The sequence below is a fragment of the Melopsittacus undulatus genome, chromosome 9 (assembly GCF_012275295.1).
Source record: "Melopsittacus undulatus isolate bMelUnd1 chromosome 9, bMelUnd1.mat.Z, whole genome shotgun sequence".
In the NCBI taxonomy this organism is placed as follows: domain Eukaryota; kingdom Metazoa; phylum Chordata; class Aves; order Psittaciformes; family Psittaculidae; genus Melopsittacus; species Melopsittacus undulatus.
This window is the reverse complement of record NC_047535.1, coordinates 35,427,071-35,445,254: the sequence shown is the minus strand read 5'-3', so window position 1 is coordinate 35,445,254 and position 18,184 is coordinate 35,427,071. Positions and strand designations below refer to the sequence as shown.

At 40.9% G+C, this 18,184-nt stretch overlaps 1 protein-coding gene across 1 annotated transcript in view; it reads right to left on the bottom strand.

Moving 5' to 3' along the window:
* GRM7 (glutamate metabotropic receptor 7) overlaps positions 1–18,184 on the bottom strand; it is a 296,698-nt gene that overhangs the window by 64,630 nt on the left and 213,884 nt on the right. Inside the window, 1 exon segment of the mRNA XM_031049251.2 lies at positions 3,684–4,619. Coding sequence (XP_030905111.2) covers positions 3,684–4,619 — 936 coding nt within the window.

Below are 18,184 nucleotides of genomic sequence, written 5' to 3'. Positions count from 1 at the left end.
ATGCTGGATTACCAAACCAACCCTATAAATTATAACTGACCATGTGTTTTATGATTTTTTAGATAATGGACAAGGAAACTGGCTGAGTAAATGCAAGCTGTAAGAAGGTTGGGAATCCACTTTTTCCATCTTCCATCTCCCATGCTCCTCATGTTTTATCTCCAATCTGTAGCACAAACTCTGATATCTGGCCTTTGTCAAACCGTACTACTTCCCTCCAGTCTGTTGCAAATGCTACTGCTTGAATTATTTGCTTTTTATGAATTACTTGCAGCATACTTCTTTTTTTTCCTGTTGCTGCTATTTTCTACACTGAACAAGGTAGGTATTTTCAATATGCTTTCTACCAAACAACATTATGCTTGTATTTATTGATAAAATAAATCCATACAATGAAAATCACAAAGTTATATATAACACCATTTCTCAGTTTAAAAGATTGTGTTGCATGAGACTTTCAGCAGGTGCAATTTCCATTTCAGCAACGACCTGGGTGGCTAAGCTTAGCACAATATTTTCCAGAGAAAATACCTGACAGGAAATCACTAGCAATCACAAAAAAGCACAATCGCCTCTCCCCTGCTCAAAAAGGAGAGACAGAGAAGAAAGCAAAGCAGGAAAGCTATTGCAGCTCCATCTCTGTGTAGAGCAGAAGGGGGAAAGAGCCCCAGCGAAGCCATTGATGGAGAGCTCAGTTCTGGCACAGCGCCTGGGTCAAATGTGTTACCCAACATGGGGCAGTGCTGGTCAAAACACAGCAGCTTTCAGTCCCAGGAACTGCAGTCAGTCCCAGCAACACTGGAGGAGCTTGGGCTGTGACAGTCAGCAGGTAGCAGAGTCCCCCCAGCACACCCCTTCTGTGGGCACGCCAAGTGACAGCAGCAGCACAGCAGAGAGAAAAGCTGTTTCTGTTGCCCAGTTTCCTCTTCTGTGCTCTGTGTGAAACCGAATTAATCATCATCTCTTTTGCTGTTCTACACACATTTGTACAAGAATCTTACACTTTCAAAGAAGTATAGGGTAATTCAGTTCTATGACTACATGGAAACCAAAGCTTTTGCTGTGAAATGATCTTGAATGCTGGCAGCAGCCTTTGAAATTCTTTGGGTCTTTCTATCATCTGGTTAAATCTTTGCAGACAACAATTTAAAGCACTTCATCTTGGTCACCTGCAGGCCTAAAGCATACCCAGGCAGGGAGCACAAAAGCTGCACTGTACTCCCTGCTCCAGACCAAAGTTACAAACGGGCCCAACTGTGTTTAAAGCTGCTTATGCTGTTTCTTATCTCTCCCTCAACAGGGAGAACAGAGATGTTTGAAGCAATTGTAAGACTTGGCAGACCTCCTTTTTTCAGTTGAAATTAATTCTCTTTAGGGATGCAGTGGCTGCCTGTAAAGCCCACTGCAGAGGTGAGGTGATACATGAAAACCCCTACAACCTCTGCTTCCACCTGAGTGATCCCCTCTTCCACGGGTGAACTGAGGCCAAAACAATTGCCATTTCTGTACCACCACTTCCTGAATAGCAGACAACAAAGCTCTGGTGCAGGCACCTTCCTATGGAACAGGCTTGTAGCCAAAGCACAGACTTTCCTGAACGATACCGCTGTCCTCCTGCAATTGTACTTCAATAGCCTGTAAGTTTAACACTACAAAATTGGAAATTATACCCCTGGCATAAAATGAGATGTTAGCTGGGATCTGACATTTGCTCACTCATTTAAAACATGCAATAATTTTATCTACAGTGGTGAGTTTGCCCAAGTCTCATGTTAAAGAACAAATATTAAATGAAGACAGAGGTGGAAAAGAGAGAGCAAGAAGTCAAAGCTCTTTCTGACACAGGGAAGCTTGTGCTCAGTAAGTGGGGATAACTGACTGTACAGCACTAAATCCATACAAAATCTGTCAGAGAGCATTTGAGGTGAGGTCAATGATGCCTAAATTCAGCCAGTGTATGCCCCAGGTGAGGAGACATGGAAGTGGTTTCCTCTGGGCTGGGAAAATAGATGGGATGAAGCCTGGGGAGGGTAAAATTATCATCATGATGACAGTTCAGGACAGCCTAAGACTTTAATTTCTCCCTAAAGACTAGGCTTGCAGGTATTTGCCAAACCACTCTTTAATTACAGCTATCTTCAGACAAGATTCAGAAAGAAGTAAGTTCAGAGAGATCCCTATCACTGAGCGTTAGCTGGAGCCACTTGGGCAGCAACAGGAACGGGAAGAAAGGGCCTGAGACCCAGAAGGTAATTGAATTTGTAATGCTCCGTCACTCACAGTGATTTAGCCCTACACATCATAATAGCAGATCCATTTTTCACCTCTTGAATACTGTTCACACAAAACACACAGCACAACAAAGGTTCTCCCCTTTTAAATACTGCAAACTGATTTTTTTTTCTTGCCAACACACCTTCCAACAATGTTTAGGGAAATGAATCACAATGTCATCTTGCTGTTTATTATAGTGTGCTTTCTCCAAGGCCACCACCCCCACCAATAAACATAAAAGGAAGAGAGTGACTTTCTCCTTATTGCTTTGTGCAAGACAAGAGAGACGTTGTTCATATTTGTACCTAAACTATCACAGCACCCACTGCAGCATGCCGGGTTAGGACCCCGGTTAACTGCTGGTCCCTGCAGGGCTGATACGGTATATTTACAAAAAGCACTTTAAACCTGATTTCTGTTGGTGGCAAAGCCCAAAGCTGACCGAGTTTTGCATTTCTTCATATGCACATCTCTGATTGCCAGGGTATATTTTCCTAAGCTGCCCACCTCATTTCCTCAGCTGCCAGTGCTGGAGAAGCTGGGAGCACAGGATAGGATCAATGGCCATTGGAGCCCAGTAACTGACACACCACAGATTCCCCTGCAACATCTGAAGTTTCTCAAAGCCAGTGGAAATCTGTTAACTGAGTCTGACAGCACTTTACAATAATTCATTTTCTTAACAATTTAACTAACAGATTAGAACCTAATGTCTGAATATTTTTTCTTAAGTCATTTATGCGTAACATTTTGGACTGGCTTTTGGTGAAGGAGCGCCATGGGCTTAAGTGGACCTCACTTGTAAACAGAAGTGACCTGGCATTCACTCCAGGACTGGCTACACCCTTGCCATGAGCCATGCAGTAAGTTTACCTGGGTTAGTTTGAAAATAACCTATGTGGAATGCAGTGTCAGTCTGGTCTCAGCAGCTGGAGCTCAGGATCTTGTGGTGTAAATGTGCACGGAGGCTACTGTCCATGAAGCAGAGCGCTCATTCATCAGACTATGCACTGCCCTCAGTGCTGAACTCCAGAAGCACAGGAGTCCACTTGAGTACTTTTTGACACTTTTTTTGCTTACACCTTGTATTCAAAACTATTTAGCTAAGGAATGCTTCTTTCTGGACAATATGACAGCTAATTCTCACCCTACTGAAATGATACAACTGAAACATATGCAACATTAAAACTCATGGCTAATGTGATTGTTATTGATCATTTGCAAGTTTATCAAATGAATAGCCCACCAGCTAACTGGAGAAGAAGAAAAGTGCTCTATATATCTTGTCTCAGTCACAAACTAACTAGATAGCTCATTTTAAAATCTATACAAAGCTGACCATCAGTACGTAGTTTATAACTGTTACCAATCCTCTTGTACCAGATGTATGTTTGTTCATCTTCACCTACCTTTTCAGCTGACTGGGCAGTGCCAAAAAATATTGGAATGAAGGCAAGCCATACTATACAGGTAGTGTACATAGTGAATCCAATGGGTTTAGCTTCATTAAAATTCTCTGGGACACCCCGAGTCTTGATAGCATACACAGTACATGTAACCATTAGAAGAATGCTATAACCCAAGGAACAAATGATTTGTAGATCCGTAATGTCACATTTGAGAACTCCTCTGGCTTGATCAGGGTTCATAGTTTTCTGCTCATCATAATCTATGATGATGTTGGGTGGGTCAACTGCAAACCAAATAAAGACACCTAGAAGCTGAACAGATATCAAACTTGATGTGATCGCCAGCTGCGATGTGGGGCTGATAAGCCGAGGTGCAGTCACAGACTTTTTGCCCTGTTCAAATATGCGGTAGATGCGGTTTGTTTTAGTTAACAGGGCTGCATAGCTGATGCACATCCCCAAGCCCAGGAAGATACGCCGGAAGGAACACACTGCAACGTTTGGTTTGGCAATCATCAGAAATGTGATTATGTAGCACAGAAATATCCCTGTTAACAGGACGTAGCTGAGTTCCCTCCCAGAAGCACGGACAATGGGAGTGTCGTTATATCTGATGAACGTTGCCATGACAAAAATGGTGGCAATAATTCCCAGCATAGCTAAGAAAACAGGTATTACAGCCCAAGGCGAGTGCCACTCCAGCTTGACAATGGGTATTGAACGGCATCCTGTTCGGTTCTCGTTGGGCCGCTCGCTGTATGAGCAGAGCAGACAAGTCACCTCGTCAGCCTGGTACTGATAGCCATCACAGAGCTCACAGTGCCAGCAGCACGGCATCCCCTTCACCATCTTCTTCCTCTCTCCAGGCTTGCAAGGCAGGCTGCAGACTGAGGATGGGACTTCACGCACACCTTTGCCCCACTGCATTTCATCAATCTGCAAGATACGTAAAATAGGAAGAGGCTGATTATTTAGACATTACTGGCAATCAGCTGGGGTGGGAATGGAAAAAGCGAAGACTAAGGGGGAACCTACAACAGAGAAAAGCCAAAAGTATAAACTTTATATGGGGTAGACTCCAAGAAAAACATCAGGAGCCCCACATACAAGTGTCTTCACATGGGACTCTAATGAATGACTGTATTTGGTGCCTTCATTTTCCATTTTTATTAGTAGCTAACTCTGATAGAATGACACACAACATCAGATAATATGCTAGTGTGCTAACCTCTTGTTTCATGAAAACTGTAAGAAAACTGCAGTGGCTTGAGGGAAGGCAGCAGTTACATTCACAGAACTGCTTTCTGTGCATCTAGCGCCCGAGGCTTCTTACCAAGACTACAATAATACATCTCCCTTCTTGGAACTACTACTGATCAGGTTAATATTTTAAACTAGGTGGAAATATGTCTTATATAGGGCATGGAATCAGTGAGAATGTGGCAAGATCTGCAAAACAAGCCATGTAAGAAATATGAAGGACAATAAAAACAGTCATCAATAAAAAACGCAATAATTAAATAATATTTCTCTTCAAAGTCACATTCTGCTTTTGAAAGGCCAGTCATGCCTCTGGGAATGCAAATTATAAACTATTATATTAAACAAATGGCAAGTCTCACTTGTTCTGCAGTCTCAAGAACCCTGAACTCCAAAGTATGTGCACAAAGGCCCCAAATTGTGCAGAAAATTAAACTGAAAAAATTTCTAAATATTTCAATCTAAAGCCAGTTTCCAAGAAGAAACATGGTTTAGCATTGAATTCTCCCAGAAAATGTCAGTAGCTCCAATATAGCTGGTGTTTGTGTGGCTGGTGTTTGTGTGGCTTTTCCAAATACAAAACCTGATGATATCCTGGGATAGATGCAGGTGTTATTAAAAACAAAATTTCAGCTATTACTTTTTTAGGTTACTTAAATGCTTACAAGCTCTGCTATTTTCCCTACAAGTAAAAAAAATCTAAGAAGAGTTTCTTGGATCAGCTGCCTTGATCATCAATGTATCCAGGAAGAGTGAGGTTTGCAAGTCTTAAATTGAAGGATTAAGTTGCACTTTCCTAATTTAATTCAAAACAGATTCGGTATCATCTTCATTTCATAGAATTAAAAAACCCCTAAAGTCACACTCTGCTTAAAAACTATACCACCAGGAGTCTCTGCTGTGAGCGTTATAAAAGTAATCCCTTGATAACAGATATTCTCGCTGTCTGCCACTGCTTGAGAAACTTCATTAACCTTCAATATTCACAACTTATTCTGAAAAAAAAAATTAGAATATCCATGTTCTCTTCTTTCATACTGTGCTGAGCTGAAGCTATGTAGCTTACAGAAAGTGAAGGAATACTGATGATAAAGGAGAGAAAAATGACTTGCTTAATTGCAGTGGTAAATGGTAGTTTGGTCTTACTGGAAGAGCATGCAGAAGAAGCCAGGAAATCCATTTCTATGCCTGACTCTGTCATTGCTCCAACTGAAGGTTAGCAAGCCTTTTACAAAGCTGAAGTTGAATTCCTAGGTTGCGTGTACGCTTCGCAAGAGAGCTGGTGTAAGCTGGCATGTGTCTGAGTCACTTACTTGTTGCAGAGGCACAACAAATGATGTTAGGCAGAGAGAAAACCAAAGAGGTAGTGAGTAAAGAAGACCAGTGCCAAGATTTCTGACCCATAAAACAGGTGCAAAAATTTCATGACAATTGCTTAAGAAACCCACTGACCAACAGTTTGCTGATTCTTTTACTCCATCACTGATTTGTATCTCACCTTCTTATCAGATAGACTGGCACAGGGGAACTATAACTTACCTGGGTTTGCACAGCTAGAAAGCGAGACACATCGATCCAGTCCAGATCATCTATTTTCCATCATAATTATTAAACACAGATGTTACTTGATGCCCTTTTTACAGCATGCATTGAAATGAATTGAGAAAGGCATCTTAACTGTGTGGATTTCAATCCAGTCTGCAAGTGATGAAAGGATTTTCATCAATTTTCTGCAGGCTACTATCTCACAGAACCACAGAATTATTAATGTTATCATTTCCCCACCCCCCTCTTATGGCTACAAAAGGATGAATTTCCATACTCTCAAATGCATTCCATGGCATCGCTGGGTAGTTGGGACACCCTAAAGGTACTTCACTCTGCACAGATACTGTGCATAAAGAGATAAATAGAAGATCAGGCAGAATTATGGAAAGTCCTTTTTCTCGTCTCCTGGGATGATGCCAAGCCAATTCTACATCACTGCCCTCAGAAAGATTTGCAGCATTCTGCTGCTTCTGGAGAGAAAATTAATGATGAGAACTGCCTGTCTGATAATTCACCTGGCACAAGAGCCTGGTGCTCAGAGATGAGAATCAAACCAGAGACTCTTTCTCCACCCAGAAAATAATATTCTTCACAAAAAATTGTCTTTGAAATGAATAATTGTCTCATCACTCCTTTCAGAATGCAAACAAACCTAATAAAATGTTAATCTGTGCATTTGGCTGGTTTAGGATTGAATAATTGTGCCTGTTGTACTTTTTCCTGTCCCTGATTCCCCCTCCATCCTTCTTCCATCTTTTACTGCAGTTTCCTTGAAATAACTTAGCTTTTGAGAACCTGGATCTAACAAAGACTTCTATTGCAGCAAGTAATTGTTATATTCAGCCACTTCTTTCATTTACTTAGATCTAACCCTCCTCAAATTCAATGACTTTTTTAGTCACTATGTCCTGGAAACTGCTTACTTAAAGTTCTTGCTGAGTTCAGAGTTTCAAGATTAAGATCATAAAATTGTGATAATCAGCAAGGATAACTTTTCTTCACTACTACTGTAAGAGGACTTTTGACAGAACTAAAATAGCAGAGCATTTCACTCAGTGGCAGTAACTGCGGCAGTGGTTTGGTTTCTTCTTCCACAGGAAGGTAGCCATAGTACAGCCCACTTTCATGTCCTACCCAAGCTCTCACTGATGTCAAACCAGCAACAGGAACATCTGAGCAGCATATGGAGACAAAAACCACAGGAAAAGGAGCCACAGACTGCCATGACAAGTTTAAATTCCTTGTTTTTAAGGGAGAGACTCAACAGAAGTAAAACTGGTTTTGAGAATGATGATTTCCAAACCTATTGTTTCAAAGCACAAACAGTCTTGCCTGCCAAGATTCACAACTAAACAACATCTATTAAAACCACAGATTAAAAGTTAACGAGAGGAAGGAGGTCCATGCTCTTTTGCTGACCCTGCCCCCAGGCCAGTTTGATCAACTTGGGCAAGGCATTTCACATATGTTTTTAATTCCATTTACTCGCCTATGAGCTGGAGGTACTGTCATTTATGTTTGTAGCAAAGACCTATAAAAATTTCTGAGAGCCACAGAGGAAGAGTGCTATATATTTATAAATCCTACATTTCTATAAGCGAATATAATAAACTCTTAACCCAGAATCAAAAAGTGATTATGAAAATGCTAATAATAATCTAGAAAGCCATAAGTAAACAATTTCATAAATCATGAGACAGTTCCTTTGCAATTAATGCAAAATTTACTTTTATGTAGAACTTTCCATTTCAGTCATATATAGAAATAGCACATAAAGGATAATTGTGCTAACGATAAACTTCAAAGTTGGCCCTGCTTCATGGTACTTGGCTCCACTATGTTTAACCAGTGCACTATGTTTTGCCCTAGCACTATGGTACAGAGGAAAAACTCAAAACTGAACAAATAAACAAAAAAAGAGAAAAGAAAAAGCTCCCTCCCAGATCCAGTGCCTTCCCCACAACCACAGGGCAATGAACTGTCTCAGGGGTTAACTCTAATCCTTATTTTCCTCAAGCTGTCCCAACTCCTACGTATTTCCCAGTTCATAAATGCCTCAAGCTAGAAGGATGGGATCTATTTCCAATATAAACTCTCATTATGTTCACTACAGAACAAACATTAACAAGAAATGCTTAGTCTGTCTCATAAGGCCTATCATAATTGTTCATTTTAATGAATAAAGTAACTCAATATGTGTATATAATTTAAACATTCCCACTTTATTTCTCACCGCCACAAACATTTCTATAATGAGCTATTTGTTCTGAACTAAATTGTTCTGTGCAATGTTTGATTAAAAGAAAAATCAGTACAAAAATAATTACATTAGTGATAATTAACCTACTTGGGGAAAAAAAATGGCCACGTTCCCTGATACGACTTTCATAACTGTGCCATTAATTTCATGGACACATTAGAAAACAATTGTGGAGGATTGTGCTCAGATTTATTGCCACCTTAAAGATTGCTTTTAGACTCTAGTTACTAAGTCAGCAGTTCAAACAGTTTTTGTATGTTCAACTTTACAGATAGCAATATTTGTATGACATAGCTCTTAGGGTTTAGCTATTAATGTTTTGTAATTAGTTTCTAAATCCAGGGCTTTAACATGCTAATGGTTTTAAGCTAAGAATATGTCAATAACACATAGTTAACAGAGCCTTCTGCAAAATATCAACCAAAATCCCTTCAACTGATAATAGCAATGATAAGCCAAAGTACAGATAAGGATGCAAAGCTACTCCACTGGCTTGACCAGGCAATGTAAAGAACGCGTTTCACCTCATACTGTAACTTATTTCAATTTCACTGCCTGCATGGAACTGACAGAACAGCCTTAAGACAAAAGCAGAGCCTACAAGGTGAAGAAGGCAAAAAATCCCAATAGTTTCTGCTTGCCACAAACAAACCACTGCATTCTGAGCAGTGCAGGTATTGTGCATTTTCAGGATATGCAAAAAAAAAATTCCCAGAAACTACAAAAACTCTATTTAAACAGAATGATGGTTTTCACAGTGGTAGCTCTGCTCTGGGTAACAACTGCACCCCTTCCCATGGGAGCCAAAGCTGTGGTTCCAAACCAGCCCCTCCATAGGATCTGGCTCTGCCTGCCCTTATACCCCTGGCTCGGGAGTCATCCTCTTCACTTGGGCACTTGCAGCACAGGTTTGAGCTCAGTTCCACCTCAGCACCCTGGGATGAAGTTAAAACTGAGCTCACTCCTGACTCTTCATTTTCTTACCGTTTTGTGGCTTTAAAATCAAAGTCAAAATCCAGCTACTTCAAAGCAGCTTTTAAAATCTGTGCTGGGTGGAACTAGGGCACCTTAACCAGCAGCCCCCAAACCCCAGAGACAGCAGTGTCTGAACCTGACCTCCAGCTGCTCTCAAAGCATCTCTGCTGGGATGGGGGTCCTATGGCCCCAGCAGCGCCTGGGAACCCCTGCTCCCCACAGAGTATTCAGAATGTGGTCCTGAAGTTCTGCAGCTCACCCCTGCCTCATAACAGCTGCTTTTCCTCCCTACTTTCAGTGCCGCTCCACAGAAACGCTTCATCAGCGAGATGGAGCATCAGCCTGGTACTGCCTTCTCCTGTCACCAGGGACGATGTGGTTTGTGTGAGCAAGCGAGTGTTTTTAGGTACCTTGGGACACTTCAAAGAAAGCTACTTTAGAAGAAAAGCAAAATCTCCTAAGTTGTCCTGCTCTGCTGCATTAATTATCTTAAATCTCTCCAATCTTTCTTCTTTATAAACAGAAGTCAAATGTCCTTATGTACTTTTTGTTCTCGTTTCTCCTACTGCTGCCCTTCGTGTTTCTGCTGTAATGGTATAGCAAACTGCTGTGGGAACAGTGTCCTGTGCATAAACCACAGAACAAGCAAATCACATCTTTCTAATTAAAGGTGATGGAAACTCATCACCTCTCAAAGTCTTCTAGCCAAAACCTTGCAATTTTAAATTGTCAGCACAAAACAGAAACATCAAGAAATCATGACAACATTCCCATAATGCCAGACCCACATCTTCACACCTGCTGGTTCAGATACCTATTAATGAGCAAAACTCCCTCAGGATCAGCCTCACCCAGCTCCAATTTCTTCCTCTCATTAATGCTATGACAGCTCCTGGGAAGCCCTGGCATGGGCAGGGATCCCACAGTGCAAGCTGATGTATGAACACGTGCTGAAAATAACTTTCCTTAAAGCTTTTCGAAGGCACTGGACTGGCTGCCCCATTTACTCCTGTATGAGGAGGAGGGGGCTGCTCCATGCAGGGGGGAAACCTGGTACCCTGTGCAAGGCTGGGAGATGCCTCAGACCTGCCCTGGGGCTGCATCCATCCCTACTGCTGTCCGGTCTGGCATAAGTGTGTTTCACTGCATAAGGGCAGAGGCTTACCCTGCAAGACTGGAGGTCAGACATCTGTCTGCACTTTTTCCTAGTAAGAGAACTCTGATTTCATATTAGCATCTTTAAGCCCTGCAGGTGAATTGGGAGTGGCCTTTTCCCAGTTCAACTCTTCTCATACCAAATGTTCAGCTGTCTGTTACCTATCATGGGTAAAAAGTCCCCCAGCACTGGTTTTTGCTCCCTAGATTAAAGGACAGCTGGTATTCAGGTATGGGTATAAACATCTGCATAGCATCTGTGTCGTATTGTACTTAACACATTACATCAACCATGATTTAAACTTCAACTAAAAACATCGTTTTTTTCCCTACACTGTAACTCCTTTTTTGGTGATCTCATAATAAGCAGTTCTTAAAACTCATATAAACCTCATTTTCCCTTTCCTAATCTTGCTTTCTCTTGCATTTAGTATTTGGCATCATTTTCTACCAATCTTACCTGCTTTATGAACGCCAGAAGCAACTTACACTGAGCACTTATAATGACATCTTTAACAAGATCCAAAGGCTATTTGTTCTACATTAAAGCAAGGACATTTTTAGCACAAACCCTAGAGAAAAATGCTTGATCTACAATTTTTGCAAAAATGCTTATTATCATACATTTCTGTTGACACATAATAAAATTGAAAATTAATTATTTTAATGTTTTTATATCGGACTAGAGCTTCATGCTGTCTTCTCACTAATGGAAGGGCATGGACCACACGTCTTCAGTATTCATCCTGCATCCCCTGTGTAATTTTATTTAATTACAAAAAGAGCATGTTCTTCCAAACATGCATTCATAATACACAATCCTTATCTATTTAAATTGGTAGGTTGGAGCAAATCTATCTTCTGAAAGCAGAGGTAATCTGAGACAATTTTTCATCCTTAACTAAGTGGCTTAGAATGAGAGCAGCTGTAATCAGCCCCAAACCCAGGAGTGAATGGCAGGGTGTTCGGGGCGTTCTGATGCTGCCCTTTATGTTGTGCTTCCCCATTTTTTTCCCAGCACATCTCATTATCAAACTGGTCAAAAGAGAATCCACGCTAATAGTCCTTCTCCATATTTCACAAAACAGACTAAGCTCGTGGTGCTTTTAATATTTCACATGCAGAAAATAACATCTCCCACATGGGGAGCAACACTGCCATTCTTACACGCTGGGCTCATTTCAGAGTATCATCTATTCATCTGAAAATTAATAAGACCAGTCCTCACTGTCTATCGCTGTTCATTCTGCTGCAGCCATTTTTTTACCCTCAACAAACAACAGATATTTTTAGGAGAAAGTTTGGTCTCCAAGTGCTTTCCTTCAACTCCTGCTACAACCCAGCACAGGGCAAAACCTGTGGAGCATAAATTATCTGACTTTTTGTTTTTTTTTGAAGGGTGCTCTAGAGACATCCATTGTCAGGGGAGGAAAGGAAACCCTGTTTCATGGAATTAAATAATTTACATGTCAGGTTTCAGCTTCATATAAGGAAAATGCCAGCTCACTGTGGAACCAGCCTGGAATGCCTTAATCAAGTGACACTCCCACTGATTTCAACCAGAGCTTTCTTTCAGTGAGGAATGATGGACTGGTGTTTAATTGTACTATAAATCACCTTGAAATCACTAGCTGGTTACTTATGAGGCACAGCTATGAGAGGATTTACCCTAAAAATGGTTAACACTGTTAAAACCTTTTTTTTGGTGGTGGTGGGGGAGAAGATCTAAGTGATGTGGTGCTGAGATCATGAAAAATAATAACCTCTTTTCACTCCAACTACTGGCTCATACTGCATAGACCACAGACAGCTAACCTGCCAATGTTGAAGTCTACCAGTGTCAGAAGTCCTGCAAATCCATTTATTAGGTGCTTTACCCCACTCTCAGGAAGAGCCATCATTTTCCTGGCTCAACACCTGCACTTCTTAGCAGCCCCCTTAGCCAGACCCCTGCTCACTAGGATTCTCCATAAGAATCACCAAAGGAACTCTCTGCTCAGTACAGGGCAAATGTGGCTCTTCAGAGTCCTCTGGCTTGGCCTGATAAAGATGCTGTAACAAAAGGCAGTTCCTTGCCATGAAGGTTTGCAGCCATCCTCAATTCAGACAAGCACTTTAGCATTACTCAGAGAAACTATTTTTTCCTAGATTGAATCTCAGAAACAGCTACTTTTTACTTTTGCAAATGTTTCAATAGATATTCTTCTCAGGTATCTGTGGAGAGGAAAGATCAATGATTTAAGATTGGCAGTGACTGACAGAACTGAAAGCATCAGACATCTTTTACCAATAAACAGCACAGTAGCCTTCATGCACGGCAGTGCCTGAAAGCTGATTATACAAGCAAGGTGATAAGCACTTTGCCTCAGCAGCCGTGAGGCACAAAGGATGCACAGCGCTCAAAATAAGAGCTATGCAGAAACACTTTTACACATACCGTCTCGGTTCATCTTTACAAACAAACCTGCTAAGTCAGAAACTCTTTCTTTGATTCCAGCTACAGATCTAACTATTCTAGGAGAAGATCACCCTCCTTCATTTGATATTTATATTAGTTTAAAGGTATCATTTAACTAATAGGCCAAATGAGAATCCCCAACCAAAACCAGAACACATTTAGTCATGCTGCGCAGAAAGCAAGATATTTATGTGTGTGGAGACTGTTCTCACAGAGAATGGGTATTTGGTACATGAGCTCTGAATAACTCTGAAAGATACAGCAAGGCCGTGAGAGGACCAAGGAAGCTTAAGCAAGCAAGATAAGAAGCTGCAATTCACTGAGTGATGAGAACTGTGGACTGTTGGCAAGCGTTTGAGGTCAAGTTCTCACACCTGTGCTTAATCAATTATATGTTAGTCACTAAGGGTCTTCAAGACAAGTATCCAATCATGATATGCCAAATTGCTGTAAGTGTGTGTAAGCAATCGTATATAAGGAGTTAATGCTTTGCAATAAATGGCTTTTTGTCTGATCATATTGGTCTCTGACTGAGTCCATTCCGCGGCATATGTGCTTCACTCAGGAGAACGTAAACCCATGCATTCTCAAGGTTGAGAAAACTCCTGCCATTCCCCTCTCATGTGATATTTCATCCAAAGAATGCCCCTTAGGGCTAGATGCAGCATCTGTCCAGCACTCAGCATCTGTGTATCCAAAAAAGACACCAGGAGGAATGTGCCATAAGCTTACACACCAGCTTGCTGTCCCCTCTGTGAACCAAGCTCCCAGAAACCTCAATCTATAATGCCAGAAAACACCAAACCACCACAAAATGCTGAGACTCATTTAAACTTCTGCAAAGGGACAGTCAGAGACTATTACACTCCTGGCTATGAATAAAGTCCTGGTGCCTGAACTCAGTAAAACATCCTTTTTCAAGCTATTTCTCATGGCACAGCCATGAGCTGACCTTACTTAAATTTTGAGAAAAAGATTAGCCCCTTATGCTTGTTTATCTCTGACTATGAGCTAATAATGTTTGGTGAGGTTTGTTTTTTTTTCCCTGTTGTTTAGGATTGGGAAAAAGGAATACTTCTACCAAATCCAGTGTACGTCCTTCAAAGCGGAAAGGGTAATAACTAGAGATGTACCAAACGGCATGTGTGTAATTTGGATAGCATTTATCTTGAAGTGCCTGCCAACTCAAAATGCTTTAGTTTATTTATCCTCCTAATTCCCAAGCTGATTCAAAGACCAGTATTTTCTAGTCAAATTATTTGGTCCTGGTTTTCCCTTTTTGAAGAATCAGCATCAATGGTACAGTAATTTTCTCATCATGTCTGGTGTGCATGGCATAATGACATGCAGGCTGGGGAAGCAAGATGAAAGAAATACAAAATTCTGAGTGAAACTCAGTACCTAACTCATTTAGGCCCTAATTAGATTGCTGCAGCGTTATTAATACTATTAAATTATCTTGCTCAGGTTTTACTCAGTCAATTGGTCTCTAAAAGAACTGTAGATGGTACACAGAAAATTAAGGTTGGCTGATGGGACTTTAATTATCCCACACTTGGGGCCAGTCTCCCATCACTGTACACACGTCTCCCTGAGAGTGAATGGGAGAGGAAAAGGAGAGTGGTGTGATTGTGGAAGTGGTTTGCTGCAGGGGGAGGTGGCCAAGGGCTGACGATGACATCTACTTCTGCTCCAAAGCTGCAAGGGATGCTGGTTTGGTCTTTGCAGAACTACACAATGCAGCAGGTAAAGACAAAACACAACCCCCCCACAGCCTAGGTTGAACAGGAAGATCATTCAATGGATTTAGACTCTCAGTTAATACTGGCCCTCCAATCACTTCCTACCTGAAATGATGATGATACTGGTCTAGTTGAAATTCCACTGAAATTTTGCAAAAAATATCAGAGCCTTTTATTCTTTTTTTTTAATTAACCTTGCAAACCTGAGGAATTTTGTGCCTCATCACATTTTTTGCACGCTAAGGAATAAGAACACAACAGTTAGCTTCCCCCACACTATCTCTTTCCACCTCTTTGAAAGGTTAAAAAAGGGTATGAACTCGTACCTTATTCCCTCCAGCTGAGCACCTTGAATATTTAACCATTAGACATACTCCCAGCTGTGCACCTTCCAGTGCAGTGAATTTTCCTCCCTACTCCTTCCCACAGACATTGTAATGAATTCAGGAAAATTGTGGAGAGCATCCTGGTGTGCTCCCCTCTCCCAGGGAACATCTGGCAGTAGGTAGATGGATTTACACCCAGCTGAGGGGGAGACCACGTGTAAAACTCCCATGTCCTGAGTGAACTCAAACCTCATGTAACGGCGATCGAGGGGAAAAGCCTCCACCACCTTTTCCAGTTGTATTTTTGAGAGGAAAAGGGATCCAAGATCTGCTTTTACAAAGGGAGGTTTAAATCTGTCCTATCCTTCACCAGCGAGCCTAAAAAACAGACATTGCAAGAATGGAGTAAAATATCTAATTATAGTTACCACGGGGAGCCAGATGCTCAGATGCTACTTTTAATGGTCAAAAAAACACCCTCCACCCCATTAATGGTGCAATTAACAAGTAAACAAGGTTGTTTCATGGGAATCATTTAACACAGCATTTTCATATAAAATGTACATTTTCAGATTAGTGGAAGAAGAAGCAAATAAAAAAGGGAAACAGAGCAAATAAAAGGCTTTCCCTCATGTTTTAAGAGCAGGCTAAAAACCCTTTGCAGCTGTTTATTTGGGGCCATTATTGCCTATCATATGAATGATTAGCTTGAGACACATTAAAATACATGCTATAAATCCAATATGATAGTCTTGCTGCTTGTCAATTTTCTACAGAAATCAGTGTTCAGGAACTTTTAAAAACTGATTACTTGTGACCCACTCAATACATGTTCTCTGCCAGGAACCTTTATGCTTTGCTTAAATGTTGGAAACTCTGAGGACTGTTCACATTAAAAACATTTACATGCAAATTTGGTAAATAAAAAATGGAGATAAATGAGCAAGCTTTTAGCAGCTGTTACTAGTCACTGGACTACTGGTGTGACTGGAGGACCTGGCCCATACCTGTTGAGGATCTAGTGAAATAAAAACTCAGGCAGGTATTGTCCAAGAGCCTGGAATCCTGCTCGATACTCTGACTTCCACGTTTTGCACATGGAAAGCACGCCTCAACCCTCTAAACATGAACATCTTAACAGAAACCAATGTATTTCACTTGTCCTCTGCATACAAGTACAGTAAATGAAACCTTTTTTGCTCTTTGTGTCAGGATGTGCTGTGGATTTGCATTCTCTGGAAGATTTTGCTAGAGGAGCTTAACAACCAGCCCTCAGCATCCCTCACAGTGCAGAGCATGTGCTCTGCCTGTGGTATGCAGGATGGGTTCCCAGTTTCATCCTGACCTCTGGAAGAGTAATTCCAGATACTCACAACTCACAGAGACAGGAGTATTAAGCAACACCTTCTACCACACCAGACAAACTGCAAGAGAGAATATGAATTGAATAAGAAAGGAGATATCAGAAAAAAACATGACAAGGGTCTTGAAGGCTGCTTTGCTGGACTTGCTAGATGTGAACCTCCATGCTGCCCATACACTACCTCCAGGACAAAAGATTGCACTTATTTTGCAAAGAAAAAGACAAAACTTAAATGCATTTGATCTAGAGGCAGAAATGCAATCACTATATTGCTGATACTTCTTAGATTCTCGCTATTTTTCATGCACAGCCTTGGTGTATCCTGCTTTCTACCCTCAGAGCAGTGGAAGAGTAGCTGCTTGGCAAACAGAACAGCTTTGCTGCACTATATGCAGGGTTTTTCTCTGCGTAGCTGAGTGGACTTCTCCAAACACATCAAAGCACATCTGTCATTGAAAAACATCTGTTTTCAGGTAGTAAAAAAAAAAATATTTTGTGCTCAATAACATGTAAACGGACATTATTACTCCTGCCCAAGCCAGCCAAACCTGTTAAAAATGTGTAAAATATTCACCAAATATTTGCTCTTGAATATATTTTCTGACAAAAATACATTAGTCTTGCAAAAAAAGGATTTACAAATTGATGAGCGGGAGCAAAAACATCATCTATTTTAAAAACATAGTGATTTACTTTTTGGCCTTCTATTTCTTATGATACTCTCAGAGCATAAGTCTGCCTGCCTACAGGCTCATGGACATTTAAGAGAACAACACAAGATGAAGCAAATTCTAAAGTCACCAAGCCTTCTACTACGTAATTTTTTTCCATTATGGCTTTTATGAGTTCCTTACATTTCTGTTTTTTTCCTATCTTTGAAAAGACATGTAATAGATCTTAGATATTCTCCCAGCGTGGTTTGTTTTAGCATTTATATCCCTGCAAACATTTTACCTTGTGACACTCTCAGACCTCGAGGAAAATTATACCGATGCTTAGAGCTGCCAAAAGCTGATATAGCTTAATTCACTTTGCTTTGCCTAAGGTAGTACAGCTCACACAGTATACATTACTGCCTTGGCAAAATGGGTCAATAACAAAGAGGAAATGACATTTCAAGTCTTTAAATCCAAGTCTAAGCTAGCTTTCAAAGTGAGGTGTAAGATTTAACTATTGTCTTCTTACTCTTATATAGCTAAAAGCCTATATAGAAAGCCCAACCCACTGAATAACCCTTTTTCTTTTAAAAACCCCACAGTTTTCATGATTTTTAAGTGTGGTAAATAACACAGAGGAAAGGGGCCCACACTGGTCTGTGTCTTCTCTTGTGGATTATTTTCTAGTTCTGCAGAGAGTGGTGACCATGGCCATGTGTACTTGTTCTTCTGATGGCTTTGTCACCGCTATTCACACT